General features: G+C 37.8%; 1 protein-coding gene across 2 annotated transcripts in view; it reads left to right on the forward strand.

Moving 5' to 3' along the window:
• Window positions 1–242: 242 nt before the first annotated feature.
• Window positions 243–15,439, forward strand: part of LOC109066334 (myoD family inhibitor domain-containing protein-like) — a 48,140-nt gene continuing 32,943 nt past the window's right edge. The window contains exons 1-4 of one of the 2 annotated variants that reach the window (XM_042722732.1): window positions 243–580; window positions 856–1,015; window positions 2,888–3,019; window positions 14,179–14,472. In XM_042722732.1, the coding sequence (XP_042578666.1) occupies window positions 922–1,015; window positions 2,888–3,019; window positions 14,179–14,472 (520 nt within the window). In that variant the 5' untranslated portion in view covers window positions 243–580; window positions 856–921. The remainder of the gene's footprint in view (window positions 581–855; window positions 1,016–2,887; window positions 3,020–14,178; window positions 14,473–15,439) is intronic. The other variant, XM_042722731.1, reaches the window with a different exon arrangement.

The following is a 15,439-nucleotide window of genomic DNA, read 5'->3' on the forward strand; positions in this document are numbered from 1 at the left end:
AATATGTAGCCTAATTTGTTTGTTTGTTTATTTATTAATTTGCAATTGTCAAGGCTGGTAACAATTTTAATAGAAAATTAAAAATGTTCTCATAAAATCAAAAAGTCTGAATTATTATTTATAAATACATTAACAACTTTTTAGATGCATTTTTAGTCAGGTATGGTGGGAACAACTCAAGTCAGTGTGAAGTCCTCCTTCAGGTCTCTAAGTAAACAAACCTGAGCGTCTGTAAGACAGAACAGTCTCAGTTCACGAACAATGCACAGTCTTCAGCCTGAACATCTGAATGCAGCTGGTTGTGATCATCGGAATCCGGATGTGATGAAAATGTTTGAGCTCAAAAGTTTCTCCAGCAGCAGCAGCGGCTCGAGCGCGCGGGAGCCTCGCGCACAAACTCATTATTCAGCGGCTGCTTGACAGGGATTTTTGTACTGTTTTTGGGAGGAACCTGATAGTTTTTTTTTTTACAGAGTTTTAATCCTAAACAGACTATCAAAGAAACTTTTTCTAACGGGACTTCGTTTCGCCTGAAGAAAGGATGCGAATAAAGGCGTTTTGGAGTTAACATGTTTGAAAGGTAAGTTAACCAGCAGACTTCGAACTGATTTGTTACACGTTTGGCGAACAAATAACATTTACGCAAGAAGTTGCTAGGATGTTTAAGAGTCTGTTTGTGACACTTTGAGTTTCGTTTGTGGAGACAAAAACCTAAGCAAAACTTTCCACTAAGTTTAACGACATTTCGCCGTATGACGTCACTCACCCCATAAGAAAGATACTGGAGTCGAGTTTGTTTACTGTAACGCAGTGAATCGGCGATTGATATTACCATATTTTGTTCTTTTCCTACAGGTTTGAGGGCTGATTGCGTGGGGGATTTTTGTTTTTGGGTGTGTTTAGTATCTAAACATCTGGCTCATGTCCTCGGAGACTATTTTACCTCCGGAAGGGCCTGAAGGGCCAAAAAAGCAGCTCCAAGAGGAGACAAACCCACTGCTGTCCAAATCAACAGGTGAGAGAAGGGATTTTTCCATTTTTGAGATTCTGATTCATATGTATATAACGGAAGTGCGGATTGTTTTTATTGTATTAAATGTATATTTTGGAAACATAAATGATGAATTGTATGTTTGTATTGGGGCTGTGACCATTAATGGTGGATGTATATTTGTAAACTGTACTTCATAATGCTAGTAATAAGGTGGACTATGCAAAAGTGTGAGTTTTTGCATAATAAAGAACTGATAAAAGCCTCGAGGTTTTATTTAATACGTTACACTTACAACTGTTTTTCAGCTAAGATGTGAAATCATCAGCAAAAGTCAAAGAATGATTTTGAATTTATAGCAGATGTGTGTTAAATAGTACAAAGCATGATTAGAGCAGTTTCATTTTTTATTTATATTGTTCTTTTTTTATTTTTTTCATTGTTTTTATTAAGTTTATATTTAAAAGAGCATCTTGACAATGCCCACTGTAATAACATCAGGCAAATTAAAACAATTGCTTTTTGACATTTCTTGCTAATTATTACATTTGTTTTATCTCCTGATTTATTTTTAAGACAATTGATCATAAAATCGATTATTTGTCCCACTTTACCTGGTGTCCCATTCTTGCTGAACCCACAAGTAACTGACTTGCATAAATAGCAACTAGCAAACAGATTCCCCATATGTATTTTGCGCCAGTAGACATGATAATGTTTTCATTATTTTCCAATAAAGATTGAAGGAGCGCCTTGGTAACTATTAGCAGGAACCACTGCCAATTATAGCTTTTAATTAACTTTCTAGTTGCTTGTGAGATTATCACATGTAAAAAAGGCTTGGCCCCCCTCTTCTTTTTATTTTTTTTTCTAAGGCACTGAACCGTTAACCATCCTATTTATACCAAGCATCATTATAGCACTGTCAAAAAATGGCAAAGTAGGACAAAGTAAGCAATCACAGGCTCCGGTGACAAATGGATTTTTGTAGGGCCTTCAAAGGCTCTCTCCGTTAAGACTGGATTTCCCTCCCCGGGGACTGTGTATGCTTGGAGAATAGAACAATTTATTTCAAACTGTAATCACTAAATACAGCGATGCATCACAAGGCTGCTGGTACTGTATGTGCAGTTGAGGAGTCATGGCTGGAATAAAGGGTTTCCATTCATCAGCCTCAAGCCCAGATGAAGTGATATCAATCTCTGTATCTAGAGCTACTGTATTGTATTGATCTTGTCCCATAATATGCTGTAACGAGGGCTGTAGAAAGGAAAAACCCAAAACGAAACACTCCAGTCGCACCAAAAGTGAAAACACTGTTTGCTGAGTCACTTGCTTTATTCCCAGCATGCAGTTGAGTGATGGAAAAACACAGGTTTGCGTAACAGGACTGCTATGACAGTACTAAATAAATGAGTGGTTGCCTACTGCCTCCGTACGAGTGCGGCCACATTGAAGGCCACCTCAAATAGAATGAATTGGAGAAGCTTACTGCCTCGTTTACACTATGGACTTAGAGCTGAGTAAGTTTAAGTGCAGCATTTATCTTTTTGTAAGCCTATCAGGCAGGTTTTGCTCACAACCATTTTCCAATTTAGATGAATGCGCTCTTTAAAGCTGTAAAAACCTTGGCAGGTATCGTATACCCGGGAGCAGAATCGAGAAAATTAGATCCAGAGTTCTGGCCCAGGCCTACCTGATCCACCCACATGGTTTTGCAACTGTTCAACAAAGGAATCTGTTTTATCTGGCAAATTAGAGCTCATCTTTCTATTCTTGATACTGAGGCGAGCCAGTATGAACCTCAGCATTGGCTTTTTGCATGCTTGGCTTCCAAGCAGCTGTGAAGTAGAGCAAAACCTCTAAAGAAATTTTTTTTTTTTTTTTTTTGTCCAGATAAATGCAACAGCTGCACTGATGTATCCTCAGATGCTACAGAAAAATCCCAAACTCCGATACCAGGAGATGCCACTTCAAACGGGCAGGATCACATGACCGAGGTCCACACCCATGATGATCTTGTTAGAAGTAAGTGTTAACAAATGTGTGAGTCATGTAATCCAAACATGCTTGACATCCTTGGCCAGACTCCAGTGACAATTGTTTATGCATATTTTTGGTGAATGTTGCTCGAAAGTTTAGTATTTGCTTGACTGAGAATGAATCATAATTTTCACTTTCTACAACTAAAGCAGTGTAACAGATGCCATATCTACAGAAAAACAGTTCCCTTAACAGTTTTATTGAATCAGAAATATCTAGTGTTGAACTTTTATTTTTTTTAATCAGTCAGTGATATGTATATGAAACTGATCTAATATAAAGGGTTTTCTCTTGTTACTACTCAGTACTTTGCCATAAACTTCAAAGAGTTTGTGATCCAATCACATTGGGATTATCAACCGACATCAACCTTTGTCAGCATTTTCTACAGCTCTGCGCCACTGAAAACTGAAGCTTACATCTAAAAAAAACACTGATGTGATTTGATTTCAGTATTTACTGCTGCGCTGATATTCTTTGCCTTTGGGGGTAGCTTTGATTTGAGATTATGATAATGAATAATCTATATGTAAGCGCTTTGCTTGCTTCTTTTAGTTGGTAAGATAATGCTATAGGTGAAGTAACATTGAGTCTTGGCATTAGTTTGAGTGAAGTTTGTGTTAATTAAAAGTAAATGTACTGAAATCGAACCAGCGTCTTTCTATTGCAGTGAAGTTGTTACTTTCAGTTGTTCTCCTGCCAAAGTCTCAGAAGCCTAGTGAGCAAGGATATCCCATTGTGGTTTGGCCAGGATCTGGAAATCTGGAAATAGGAGCTCTCTTACCTGGTAAAGCATGGGGTTGCATCATAGGGACTTTTCATGTTCTGCTCATACGGGTTTGTGTACTTTAAAAATGTTGAGCTTGATAACATCTTGGAGGTTGTTCCACATGTAAGATTAAAGTTGGATCAGCTCAGTTGTTGAACTGACTAACTCAAGGCATTGTTTTATGCAAATGAGGTCAGATGGATGTGGAGTGATGGAAAATCTCACTCATCACTGAGACGGTTAAAAATAATTAGGGAAACAAAGATTTGAAACAAAGGATGTGATTGGAAAATGCTCACCACTTGTTTTTGGAGGGGGAAAAGTCCTGACACACCCACTTCCCACAGTCCCGTTGTGTGGAAATCTGGTGGACCGCGAGAAACCTGTTCCCTGCAAGATGCAAGTATGACACAAAAATAGACTGTTTCTCATCTATCAACCTTGTTTCCTCTCTTTCTCTTTCTCTCTCTCTCGTTCTTCCTCTTCCTATCTGTCTCTCTTGCAGTATGCTGACTTTGTCCTAATTTTCTCTTTTGAGATGAGTTTATACTAGTGATATGCACATACTTTCAAAGGTTTGGGGTCAGTAAGATTCTTCTTTTTAAAATAAATTAATAAATTTTAATGCTTTTCAGAATGCATCCAGTTGATCAAATGTGACAGTAAAGATTTTTTTTCAACTAAATGTTGTTCTTTTGGGCTTTCTATGAATGAAAGAAACCTACAAAAAATTTATCACTGTTTCCACAAAAATATTAAGCAGTTAAACTATTTTTAACATTGATAATAAGAAGACACGAGTGGAGAAAAAAGCAACTGTGCCATCACAGGAATAAATTACATTTTAAAATATATTCACTTTTAAATGATAGTATTATTGAATAATTATAAGTGAATATATATACACAAGGTTCTGTATGTGAGACTATACAATGTATATGAGGTTGCCTGGCCTAGTATGGATAGAGTAGGGCCGTAGGGCAGTGCACTAATTGGATTAGGAAGTATGATGTGATATTTTAAACCCAGAGCAGGAAATCGATAGGAAATCAACTTGACTGGCCACTTTACAACAATACAATCTCATTTTATTATATTTCCATTTTAATTTGCTAGCAGAGTTCACTAACGATGAATCACACTTATTCAGCATTGTCCGTTGACTTACATGGGTGAACAGAAATGGACGATTTGTTGAACGTGTTTGAGCTATAGGTGTCATTTTAGGCTGCAATAAAGACAGTACAGTACAATCACACAGAACAAATGCTTTACACATCCAGATTCTCAAAGAGTCTCATATGTGTGGGATGTGGCAGCCTCCTAGCTGAATGATAGAAAAGCTTGTTCTGTCCTGAATGAATTTCAAGAGAATGATGTAATGATCAAAAGGTGTTTAATCACTGAAAAATTTGCATGATTGTTAGTCATTTTTAGAATTTTTATCATTCTGTGCACAGACAGTGCCTCTCCGTTATGTCAGGAGTTTTATCATCTCACTCAGGGGTTATGTTAGGTCTAGGATCAGGTATTTATTGTTGACTTTCATGATTAGGCTTTGCTATTAATTCTCAAAATCAAACCAATATTTCTAAGAGAGTACACATGCATTTCACCTGCATTCACTTTTGAAGAGTGCCTTTATTTCGATCATTTTGGGCGGAAAGAGTTGATTGATTCAAGATGCAAATTTTTCAGACCACGTGTTCATCAGACGCAAGAGCCCATTAGATCAGAGTAATTTTCAAGTGATTACTTAGCCGTGGGTCATGGAATCAAAACTGGAATAAATAGGGTGAAATGCTAGCGCAGGGGTTGATTAAAATGGCCATTGTGATTCTACCTCTGTGATAATTATTTCCTCATTGTCTTGGTGTAGACATATTTCATATGGAAAAATTCCCAGCCTTTCAATTAGCATCCTCTCAAGTACCACAGCACTTTTGGAGCTTTGGATTTATGTGTGTAAAATTTATTTAAATTACCTCAGAGAAGAGGTGATCTACACATCTGTGAGCTATAAGTTTCTGATTGTTCTCATTGACCGTCAGCTCGGTGTTTTTTCATTCGCAAGGTGGGCATTATGGGAAACAGCGCTGGGGTTTGAACTATGCAAAGAAGAATAGATTGGAAAGTGGTGCCCGTCTGTTAATAAGATGTAGATTTGAGGCCCACGCTTTGATTAACAGTACGCCGATGCATCTTTGAGAGCGTGAATGCAACCAGAACACAATGCTGCCTTTTCCAGCCAGAAAAGCACTTGAAATGAGAGTTGAGCAGGAGGGATTACTGGTCCTCTAACAGGGTTTTGGCTTCAACATTAAGGTTAAACCCCTTTTCTATTACAGTGATCTCTTGTGATGTGCTCCCCTCCTGCCCTGCATGTTTGCAGGTTCACTGCACCTCTGCTAGGTCATTCTGTCAGGCCTCTGTTCACTCGGGGGTGACCAGGGAGCCACCGACCGACTCCATTCAGACAGCGTTCCCGCCATGGCTAAAATCGATATGGCCATCTCCCGTTAAAAAGCCTCTCAGAAACAGACGAGCACCCCGTCCTTTAGCCTGATTCCTGGGCTTAAGGTCTTGATTGGCACCCCGAAGACAGAGTCCAGTGACCCACAGCTGTCACATTAGTGCAGTTAATGCTGAGATTGAAACGGAGCAAATAAAGGAACCTTGTCCATAGATAGATATATATTTTTAATAAACTCTCCTGGCTGGATTTAGTTGCCCCTGGAGTGCCTCTGTAAGGATCGCTCTATGTCTGGCCTGGTCCTGTACAGCCTCCAAGAGATGCATGCTGCATCTGGATCCTTATGCAAGTCCGTATTGAGTTTTTTTTTTTTTTTTTTTTGTGGATTTGGTGGAATCTTTGAGTCACCGATGTAACTGAAAATACATCCCCAGCCTCCTCACATCTGTGTTGCTGGAGTTTTTTTTTGTTTGCAGTCGTCGGGAGGGAGGGTGGAGCAGTCTTCGCCGTATGAAGTTTGGCAGCTCCCTCAGGCTCGGTCTGAGTCACGTCATAATTGATCTTTCGAGAAAATGTGGTAGCTGTGTAAAATGGCTAAATCTGTGCAAGATGTGCATTTATAACTGCGTTTGTGAAGAACTTCTGCGTTTATGGCATTCTTCCATTCCATCGTGATGGAAAGGGGTAGAGGGGAAGGAGGTGCGGATATGGATTCCATGAATGTTGTTTCAAAACAAGGTGAAAGTAGGAAAACTCTGGTTTTGGCCTAATTTAGAAGCAACAACAACAAGCTCTTGTAGTGCAATCAGAAGAGCAAGGTGATATCAGTGTTAACGTAATGGGTTCAATTTGATTATATAAACTTGAATGCAGAATGCAAATCATTTTGGATAAAACAGTCTTGGATAAAATCTTCATTCTAGGGCTAAGTTTGAGTAGTTTATCTATTTTATGTGTATATTTTTTTTCTCATTTCCATCTTTGTGTCCTTTTGCAGTTGAAATTTGCAGTTAAAAAGAAATGAAATATCATTTAGAGCATGTCTCCATGGTTATTGCATTTAAGACAATGCATGATCAGTGTTTCCCACAGACTTGCACTCAAGATGTGCAAATTCATTCTTTGCCAGCAGGAAGTGCTTTTAGAGCGGGAGGTTTCCCTGCTAACAGCTGTACACAAAGCAGCGCTGAGCTCACAAACGCTGCTTTATCAGGCATTACAGGAAAGATGAAATGGAAATGACATCAAAAATTTTCTAAAGACAGTTGTTTTCCTTCAGAGTTACAGTGATATAAATACACCCATGCCGCATTTCGGTTTTGACACATGCAGTGCTCATGTTTATTCAACGAAGTAAAAGCCTTTTGAAAAATCTATTTGTGGCAGTCAGTTTTGATAATGTGGCAGGCCGCCACAAATAAATCAATGTATGGCAAACACTGCGTGATGTTAAATCTTTAAAAACGCGTCTTGAAAAAAAAAAAGAAAAAAAACTTTAGTTCTGTTTCTATATCATTGGCTATGTTTAGCTGTGTTTGAACAAATAAACGTTGCTTTACGTAGGTAATCTGTTGGATGTGTATGGTGAAATGTGTTCAATCCAAGAGTGGTTAATCCAAAACCAGCTTAATACAGGACTTCCTTAAGATCACTCAGTCGATTAGTATTAAATTGAAAATAGGTTGTACCTGTTCCATGCTATCATAGGGTTTTCTGGAGGGTTTGAATGATTTTGATGGCTAGCATGCCACATAGCGTAAATGCAGATTCGAAATAGAAGTATAATTGATGAAAAGCTCAAGCCTTCACAATCTCTCTCCTTGTCTTTGGAGTTGCCGGCTGCCTTATAAAATGTAATTAAGCAGAACAAGGTCCGAAGGGGTTATTTTTTTTCCACTCAATCAGCAGCCAAATTACTAAATTTGAAATTAGTAAATCCCAGGCGCCTGGCTCAGCTTGTCATTGTTACAGAGAGATGGAGTGAAAGAATAGGCGAGCGAGAGCGGGACAGACAGTGAATGACTGTGAAAAAGGGTGGCCCTGGAATATTAAACGCCTTCTCAGGTGTCACCTCTCTACGGCAGGTTTCATTCGAACAGCCAAATTTAAATGATTGTCAGAAAGAATTAAAAGTGTGCCGTAGCACAAAAAAAGCTGAGTAATAGTGACTACCTATTCATCTTCTGCTAGAAATGAGTATAAAATAAGATGTGAGCTACGGTGTCTCTCAGAAATTAGATATTGTAGGGTGCCAGCAAACCGAAGGAGGTGCCGTAATAGAGTTAAAGTAGTTCTGGCATGTGACATTTGGGACGGCTTCAAAGAACAGGGCAATTACTGTGATCAAGACACATAGTAGTCTCAAATAAATGTATTAAAGACACAAATTGGACAAAAGTTTAAATAAAATAAAAATGTATATACATAGCTGTTGTGAATGAGACAATATCAGGAAAGTTCTGGTGAACCAGACACCTTTGTGCAATTTGCACCATTCGTTTTACACTTTATTTGGTAGGTTTAAAATCATCTTATGTACATAATGGATCAGGCTTGGCCAATAGATCACCTAAGTGAAAATTTAAATTCTCTTACTTCTCTTGTCAGGAAGTAAGACCTTGCCACAGAGTTGGAAGGTCAAGACGTAAACGATTTTTAATATGCTGAAGGTTTTTTTTTTTTTTTTTTTTTTTTTTTTTCCTGTCGCAGCCCTTTTTAATAATATTCATTCTACTTTCCTTCCCTCCAACCAAATATGGGGACATCATTTCAACTGAGAGAGTATATTGCTTTGGATTGAAAGGTGTAAGCTTGCCATAGGTGTTTGTTAGGAGAAATGCCACCCCGGGCTGTTTTGGGAGATGGTGGAAACTCTCCTGGTAGGTCAGTGCACATTTACAAATTAGCATTTCAATCAGAGAGATGGGCCCATGGAACATTAAACAGTTATTTGTGTTGCATTCATATTATATACACAGAGCTAAACAAATTCTAATACAGAAATCCTAGACTGAAGGATTATTTTTCAATCTTAATATTAGTATTTTTCAAAGAATGTTTTTTTTTTATATTAGAGAATTGATATTTTCATATAAATTTAATTTTAAAATAAAAATATTATGGTTTATGTAGTTATAATATTGTCAGTTTAATATAATTTTTCATTTAATTATTTTTAAAATAATTATATGTAATGAATTATCATTTTTAATATTTTCGTTTTTTTTTTTTTTTTTCAATTTAAAAAGTTATAATATTATCTCATTTTAAAATACATTTATAAAAACCAGAGCTTTAGGCTTTCGGTGGATTATATCATTTGTAATAAAACCTGATTAAAACTGGAAGAATCACATAATATTATTATTATTATTATTATTCTTATCAGTTATAACTTCAGCCTACAAAAGATCAAACCATTTAAGCAGAAATTTTCACTAACTTGACCATTTCAACTTCAGATGTTTTTCACGCTCATGTCCTCACTGTCGACCAGTACTTTGTGTTTTTTTCGTTGGCCAACTCTTTTGTACAGGTAATGATTGTTAGCCATTAGCAGATGATGATAAGAAATGGATGGGGGCTGTTTAGCTGGATGACATGAGTTGACAAGTGAATTAATGTATGTTCCGTTTGATGGGTGTCCTAATGGGGCACAGCAAACAGCTCCACTCTTAGGATGAAATATTAAAAGGCCTTGAGCCGCAAAAAAACAGGGACCTACTTTTCTTTTTTTTTTCTCCTGTCTCTCTCTCCTTACCTTTTAGTCTCCATAGAGAGCTGCACAAATGAGAGAACATCCTGCCCCGTCTCACCTCCTTTCCGACATCCCTCCTGCTTGACCGAATTTTCACCGTCTTGTTTATGCCGCTCCACGCTGTTGACGTTCATACATATTCGTTCTTGGGAGGTCCTCCATGCTCTGCTTCCACGTCTTTGGGGTACAATTTCGAAATTCTTCCAGCGGAGCTATTTTCTGTGACACCAAGGCAAAGGGGTGTTTATCCACAGTTTTACATAGAGAGCGACGCCACGGTGGCGCAGCGTCTCTCCTGGGCGTCCCGGCTCACCGTCCCCGCGTGGGGTGTGCACCGAACGTGCGGTGACAAATGGCAATTATATTTGTGTGTTCTTCATGAATCCATCAAACACTGGCCTTTTAAAAATGCTCCCAGGATATTTGAGGCTGTCAGATCCAGGGGACCAAATTGGGATGCTGCTTAGACAGTCAAGAAGCACTCACCCCCTGTTTGCCTCTGATGTGTTTGACAGAGTGTGTAGAGGAATACCATGTATTATTCAACTACAAATGTACACTCTCAACAGTTGTTGATATGTTGGAAGCAGAGCAGTTAGAAGACCAATTTGGACTGTTTTCTTTTCGCCCCTCCCTCCCTTCCGCACCATAACATGGTGTTTTAATGCGACCTGTCAGCTTGTGTACAATCACTGATTGCAATACAATGCTTGTTTTTTACACTTAGTGCAGGTATTCAATTTTTATCACCTATCATACCTTGGGTTGAAGGGAACATTTATATTTTATCAAGAGGGAACTTCTCTTTTGGGTTGCATTGGCCTTTGGGCTTTCGTCAGGCCCATGCAATCCTATAGGTGTGCACCAGATGCCCACAACAATCTCTGTTCCATTGTTCTGGCAACATGTTGCAAGATGCATGTGCAGTGTGTTCCTGACTGGGCCGCTTTTGAGGCTGTCTGGTGAAGCAGAAGGTAATGTAGTGATGTGATTAAAGATCAGGTCTGGTTCAAAATGCTCCAAGGGAGCATCCATAAACCTTCACCGTTGTGCCCTAGGGCAGGACACTTAACACCTGGCCGCTCCAGGTGGACTGTCCTGATGTACAAATATCAGTTAATAAATCATTGCTTTTTAATAACTGCTGTTGCTTTTATATGTTTTTAAAACTTGACTTTCTTTGTAAGTAAGGTATCTACCAAGCATGCAGTGACAATGAAAGATCTTTTGTATTGAGGATTTTAAAACCTCAAAGGCTGTGTTGATGTGCAAAAATTTTTTTTAACTACCAAGTCAGTATTTGATTTTTAAGTAAATGTGTTAATAAAACATCTTACAGTAAATTTTATTATAAGGACAGTCCTTTTGGAGCAACCTGATGTTATTTTAAGAAACTCAAGTTTTCCTTGATTTTTTTTATTTATTTATTTTTTTTTTAACTTAAAAAAGCTTGATATAAACTGCCTCTGTAATTTTCTTGGTGAAAAGATCATTTGTGACCCCGAACTAGGGCTGGGTGGTATATCGAGTTTGTACGATATATCGATATTTTCTTTAGAAGCGATTCGATATGAGCAATACCGTATATATCGATATAAAGTAGTTTGATAGGAGCGCATCTGAAAATATAGCGGAGGACACAGACTGAGCTGCTGCGGAGAAAGTGCATAATCCAATTTGTTCTAAACATGTGACAAGCTTCATATAAAGGCCTTTAAAAACTGGTAAGACGTAGTTTATAGTTTCGTTTCGCATATTAGTTTAAGCAGCTCGGCCTGTCATATGCTCTGACAGAAAGGCTGCATGTGCCACTGACAGAGACACTAGGCTACTCGCGCTGTTTAATGTGTTTGAGATGTGCTGTCTTCCTGAATGCATAACTTACGTTTCACAGGTACATTCTCCATCTGTAAATGTTAGAAAGCCATGGAAATATTTCTGTTTTTCTGTCAGAAGTGCATGAGCCGCCTTCTTTGGGATTCTCTGCTAAACATGCTCACCAAACAGACAGAGCTCAATTAAATAGGAGTGCAATAATTCTGACTAAAATACACATTTCGCTGAAATATTTGTAGTTGGACAATAAATGTGACATAGAATTTAAAAAATACAGGTAAGTCTGTTTTTATGATAGCACTGGCTGTAAAGTGACTGTATTGGGGTAATCAAAATAGCCTAACAACTCTGTGCTTTTGTTCTCAGTTATTTTCATTTTGGGTTTAGTGAATTTAACTTCTGCTTTAAAAGCCTTATTTTTGTTTTTTGATTGCAATGTTAGAATGAAATGTGATTTGATTTTAACCCTTTTTTGCACATAATATAAAGGCTTTCATGGTTACATTCATTTTATTTCTTTTCATAGCCTTTAATATGTATTGTTTTGTTGGACAACATTGGGTGGTAAGTGAAATGTAGGCCTATATATAATGTATATTAAATTCAGATTTTTTTTTAATCCAAATTCAAAAACGAAAATATCACAAATCGGCCAGAAAATACTGAGATAGAAATCGCCCAGCCCTTCCCTGAACCACAAAACCAGTCATAAGTAGCACAGTTATATTTGTAGCAATAGCCAAAAATACATTGTATGGGTCAAAACTATTGATTTTTCTTTTATGCCAAAAATCATTAGAATATTAAGTAAAGATCATGTTCCATAAAGATATTTTGTAAATTCCCTACCGTAATAATATGAAAAGTACTTTAATAACTAGGAAAGTGGCCTTTCAACTAACTGAAATATAATCATTTGAAGTTATTTCAAATTTGAATACATTTAAACATTATAAATCTTTTTTGAAAACTTGTTTTAAAAGCTATTAAATTTTTATTTACTAAAATTCAGAAATATTTGATCTAATATTTATATCATGTTTTCATTAGCTTCATTTCAATTAGCTAAAACATTTTAAAATAGTTTTAGTTAACAATAACAACACTGACCAGCACCCTTCTAGCCTTGATTTTTGGTGACCACTACTACACACTTTGTATAGTGATTATAAAATATACAAAAATTAATTGAATCATAATTAAACAAATGAAGCCTCTTGGTAGCCAATAGAGTATCCTGTTGGTTCCCTACATGTGTTTGACAGTGTTATCGCTCCTGTTTGCTAGCTGTAGTGTACATGCAGATGGACAGCTGGCTGATGAGGCCGCCATGGCCTGTTTTTAATTGTGTTATTTTACATTCCCCTCAGCGTCTTCTCAGGATGATATGTTGTTATAAAGAGGTGTGCTGGATTTCTTCTCTTGTTAACAATAATAGCACAGTCAGTGTGGACCTCCCATCAAAAGAAAAAAGTAATTAAGAGAAAACTCATTTCACACGCTTTCTGAGAAATTCAGGTGTCGCTGCCTTAAAACACACCAGACGAAATGCAAAGATCATTGCATAAAAGCCAGAAATACAGGAAAATTATGAATAATTCAAAGGAGCCCAATAAACATGATGTGCGTATCCTGAAGGAGAGTACATAAGACTCCCAGCAGAGCTGAATGCACACTAGTGTCACTGACAGTACTCACTTTGCTATGGCTACTGTTGCATCAGATAGAGCCTCTCAGTTCAGACTGCGACCTTGTCATGTGTGTCACATGTACGAAGACTGATAGCACCTGGTTTTATTGGAGACTGATTCAGGTTATGGAGCGCATAGTGTTAGGATTGGGAATTGAGAACTGTTTTTTAATATAATAAATACTGTTGAACTAAATTTGAAAAAGTAATTCCATGCTTTTTATTTTCCTTTTTTCCCTTGAAATTACTAAATTATATTTATAATTAGCTCATTAATGAATGGGGATTGTTACGTGCAATTGGAATGGGAGACAGAGTCCTTATTTCAGTTTTTTAACAGGGCATGATGGAACATATGAATCCCCTGTGTAAAGTTTGTGAATACAATTTTGGTGAATATTTGCTAAATATAAAAGTATTGGTTTGTTTTTTACTTGAAATTTACTAAAGTTGTCATTCACGTTTCACCATAAAGTTCTTTTCTTGTTTTAAATGTTTAATATTGCAATAAAAGCTATAAAAGGCCAGTAATTCAGCCAAAACACCATATTACCAATCCAGCTGTGAAGTCTCTCGTCCAAACCGATGATTACAAAAAATTCTGTCTCTTTCTCTTTAGCTCAGCCTCAGCCTCTGCCCCAGCCAGCAACATCCCTGCAACATGGCATCGACGGAGAGGCTGCCAGACAGCAGAACGGCCTGCACGCGGTACTAGGTAACGGCCATGGCACGCCCTGCGGGGTCACACAGCCGTCCTCCACCGGCCCCACATCTGAGTCCAGGAAGCATCCGTCACCCGTCTCACACCGCGTGCAGAGAAAGCTTCGCTCTAGTCTGTCCGTCAACAGCGACAGCAGTAAAAGGAGCAAAAGCAGCTCGACAGGTTCCCATAAACCCGGCTCAACTCCAGAGGGTACGTGGTATTATACATGCAAACATACACTCGCACACAGACTTGTATGTGCTTGCAGATATCTTTTCCTGGTCTTCCCCTCCCTTGGTCTAACCGCAACTAATATGTGACTTTTCTGTTCTGTTTCCCATAAATGCACTGCTTTATTTCATCTTTCATAACTCCAACTAGATTGATCTCTTTATTTCTGTGGTGTTGTATTGTCTCACAAATGGGAAGGAAAAACAGAAAGCCGAGCTGAAAAAAGCAGCTTGCACATTGTCAGGTGTGATGGTAAGAAGAGGGCAGTAATGAAGGAGATCGCTGGTGCATTAGTAATGGTCACCAAGGTGTGACCTTTTAACAAGACTTCGGAGAGCGGGGGGTCTGCCATGTGTCAACCCCACCTCAGCAGGGGCAGACGCTACCTTCTCTCACAGTGTCCTCTCATTAAGACCGGCTCTTTGCCTTGCTCCTGTGTACCAGTGAAGCTTTTCTGACTCATGTATTGTGGTTTCTTTACTGCGTGATGTTCAATCATGCCTGTCTGATACCATAACCCATTTAAATCAAGCAAAATCTTGCACCTGCTGAGCACTTTGGATTTTCTGTAAAGCACTTTATATGTTTTCTATGTTTCATTCAACGTGACCTGTCATTCAGCTGAATTAGAAGCGATAATTTGGGAATCATCATTCTGAATGGCTTGGGATTCCACCAGTGACTGTATTAAGCCCAAATGCGTTTAAAAATATGAAATAGCTTTACGAATGTGACTTTTTCCTGCTGATGGGTTTCAGGAAGTTTGGAAAAAAGTTGTCATTTTTTTTTATTTTATTTTTTTTATTCTATTTTATTTTTCTTGTTTTTTATTTTATTCTAATTTCTTCTACATTTTTTTTCTTAAATTTAATTTTAATTTTAAATTAATTTAGTTTGTTTATTCATTTATTTATAGCCTTTTGTTCGTAGTCACTAACCATAATTA

Source organism: Cyprinus carpio, chromosome B4 (assembly GCF_018340385.1).
Source record: "Cyprinus carpio isolate SPL01 chromosome B4, ASM1834038v1, whole genome shotgun sequence".
NCBI classification, from domain to species: Eukaryota; Metazoa; Chordata; class Actinopteri; order Cypriniformes; family Cyprinidae; genus Cyprinus; species Cyprinus carpio.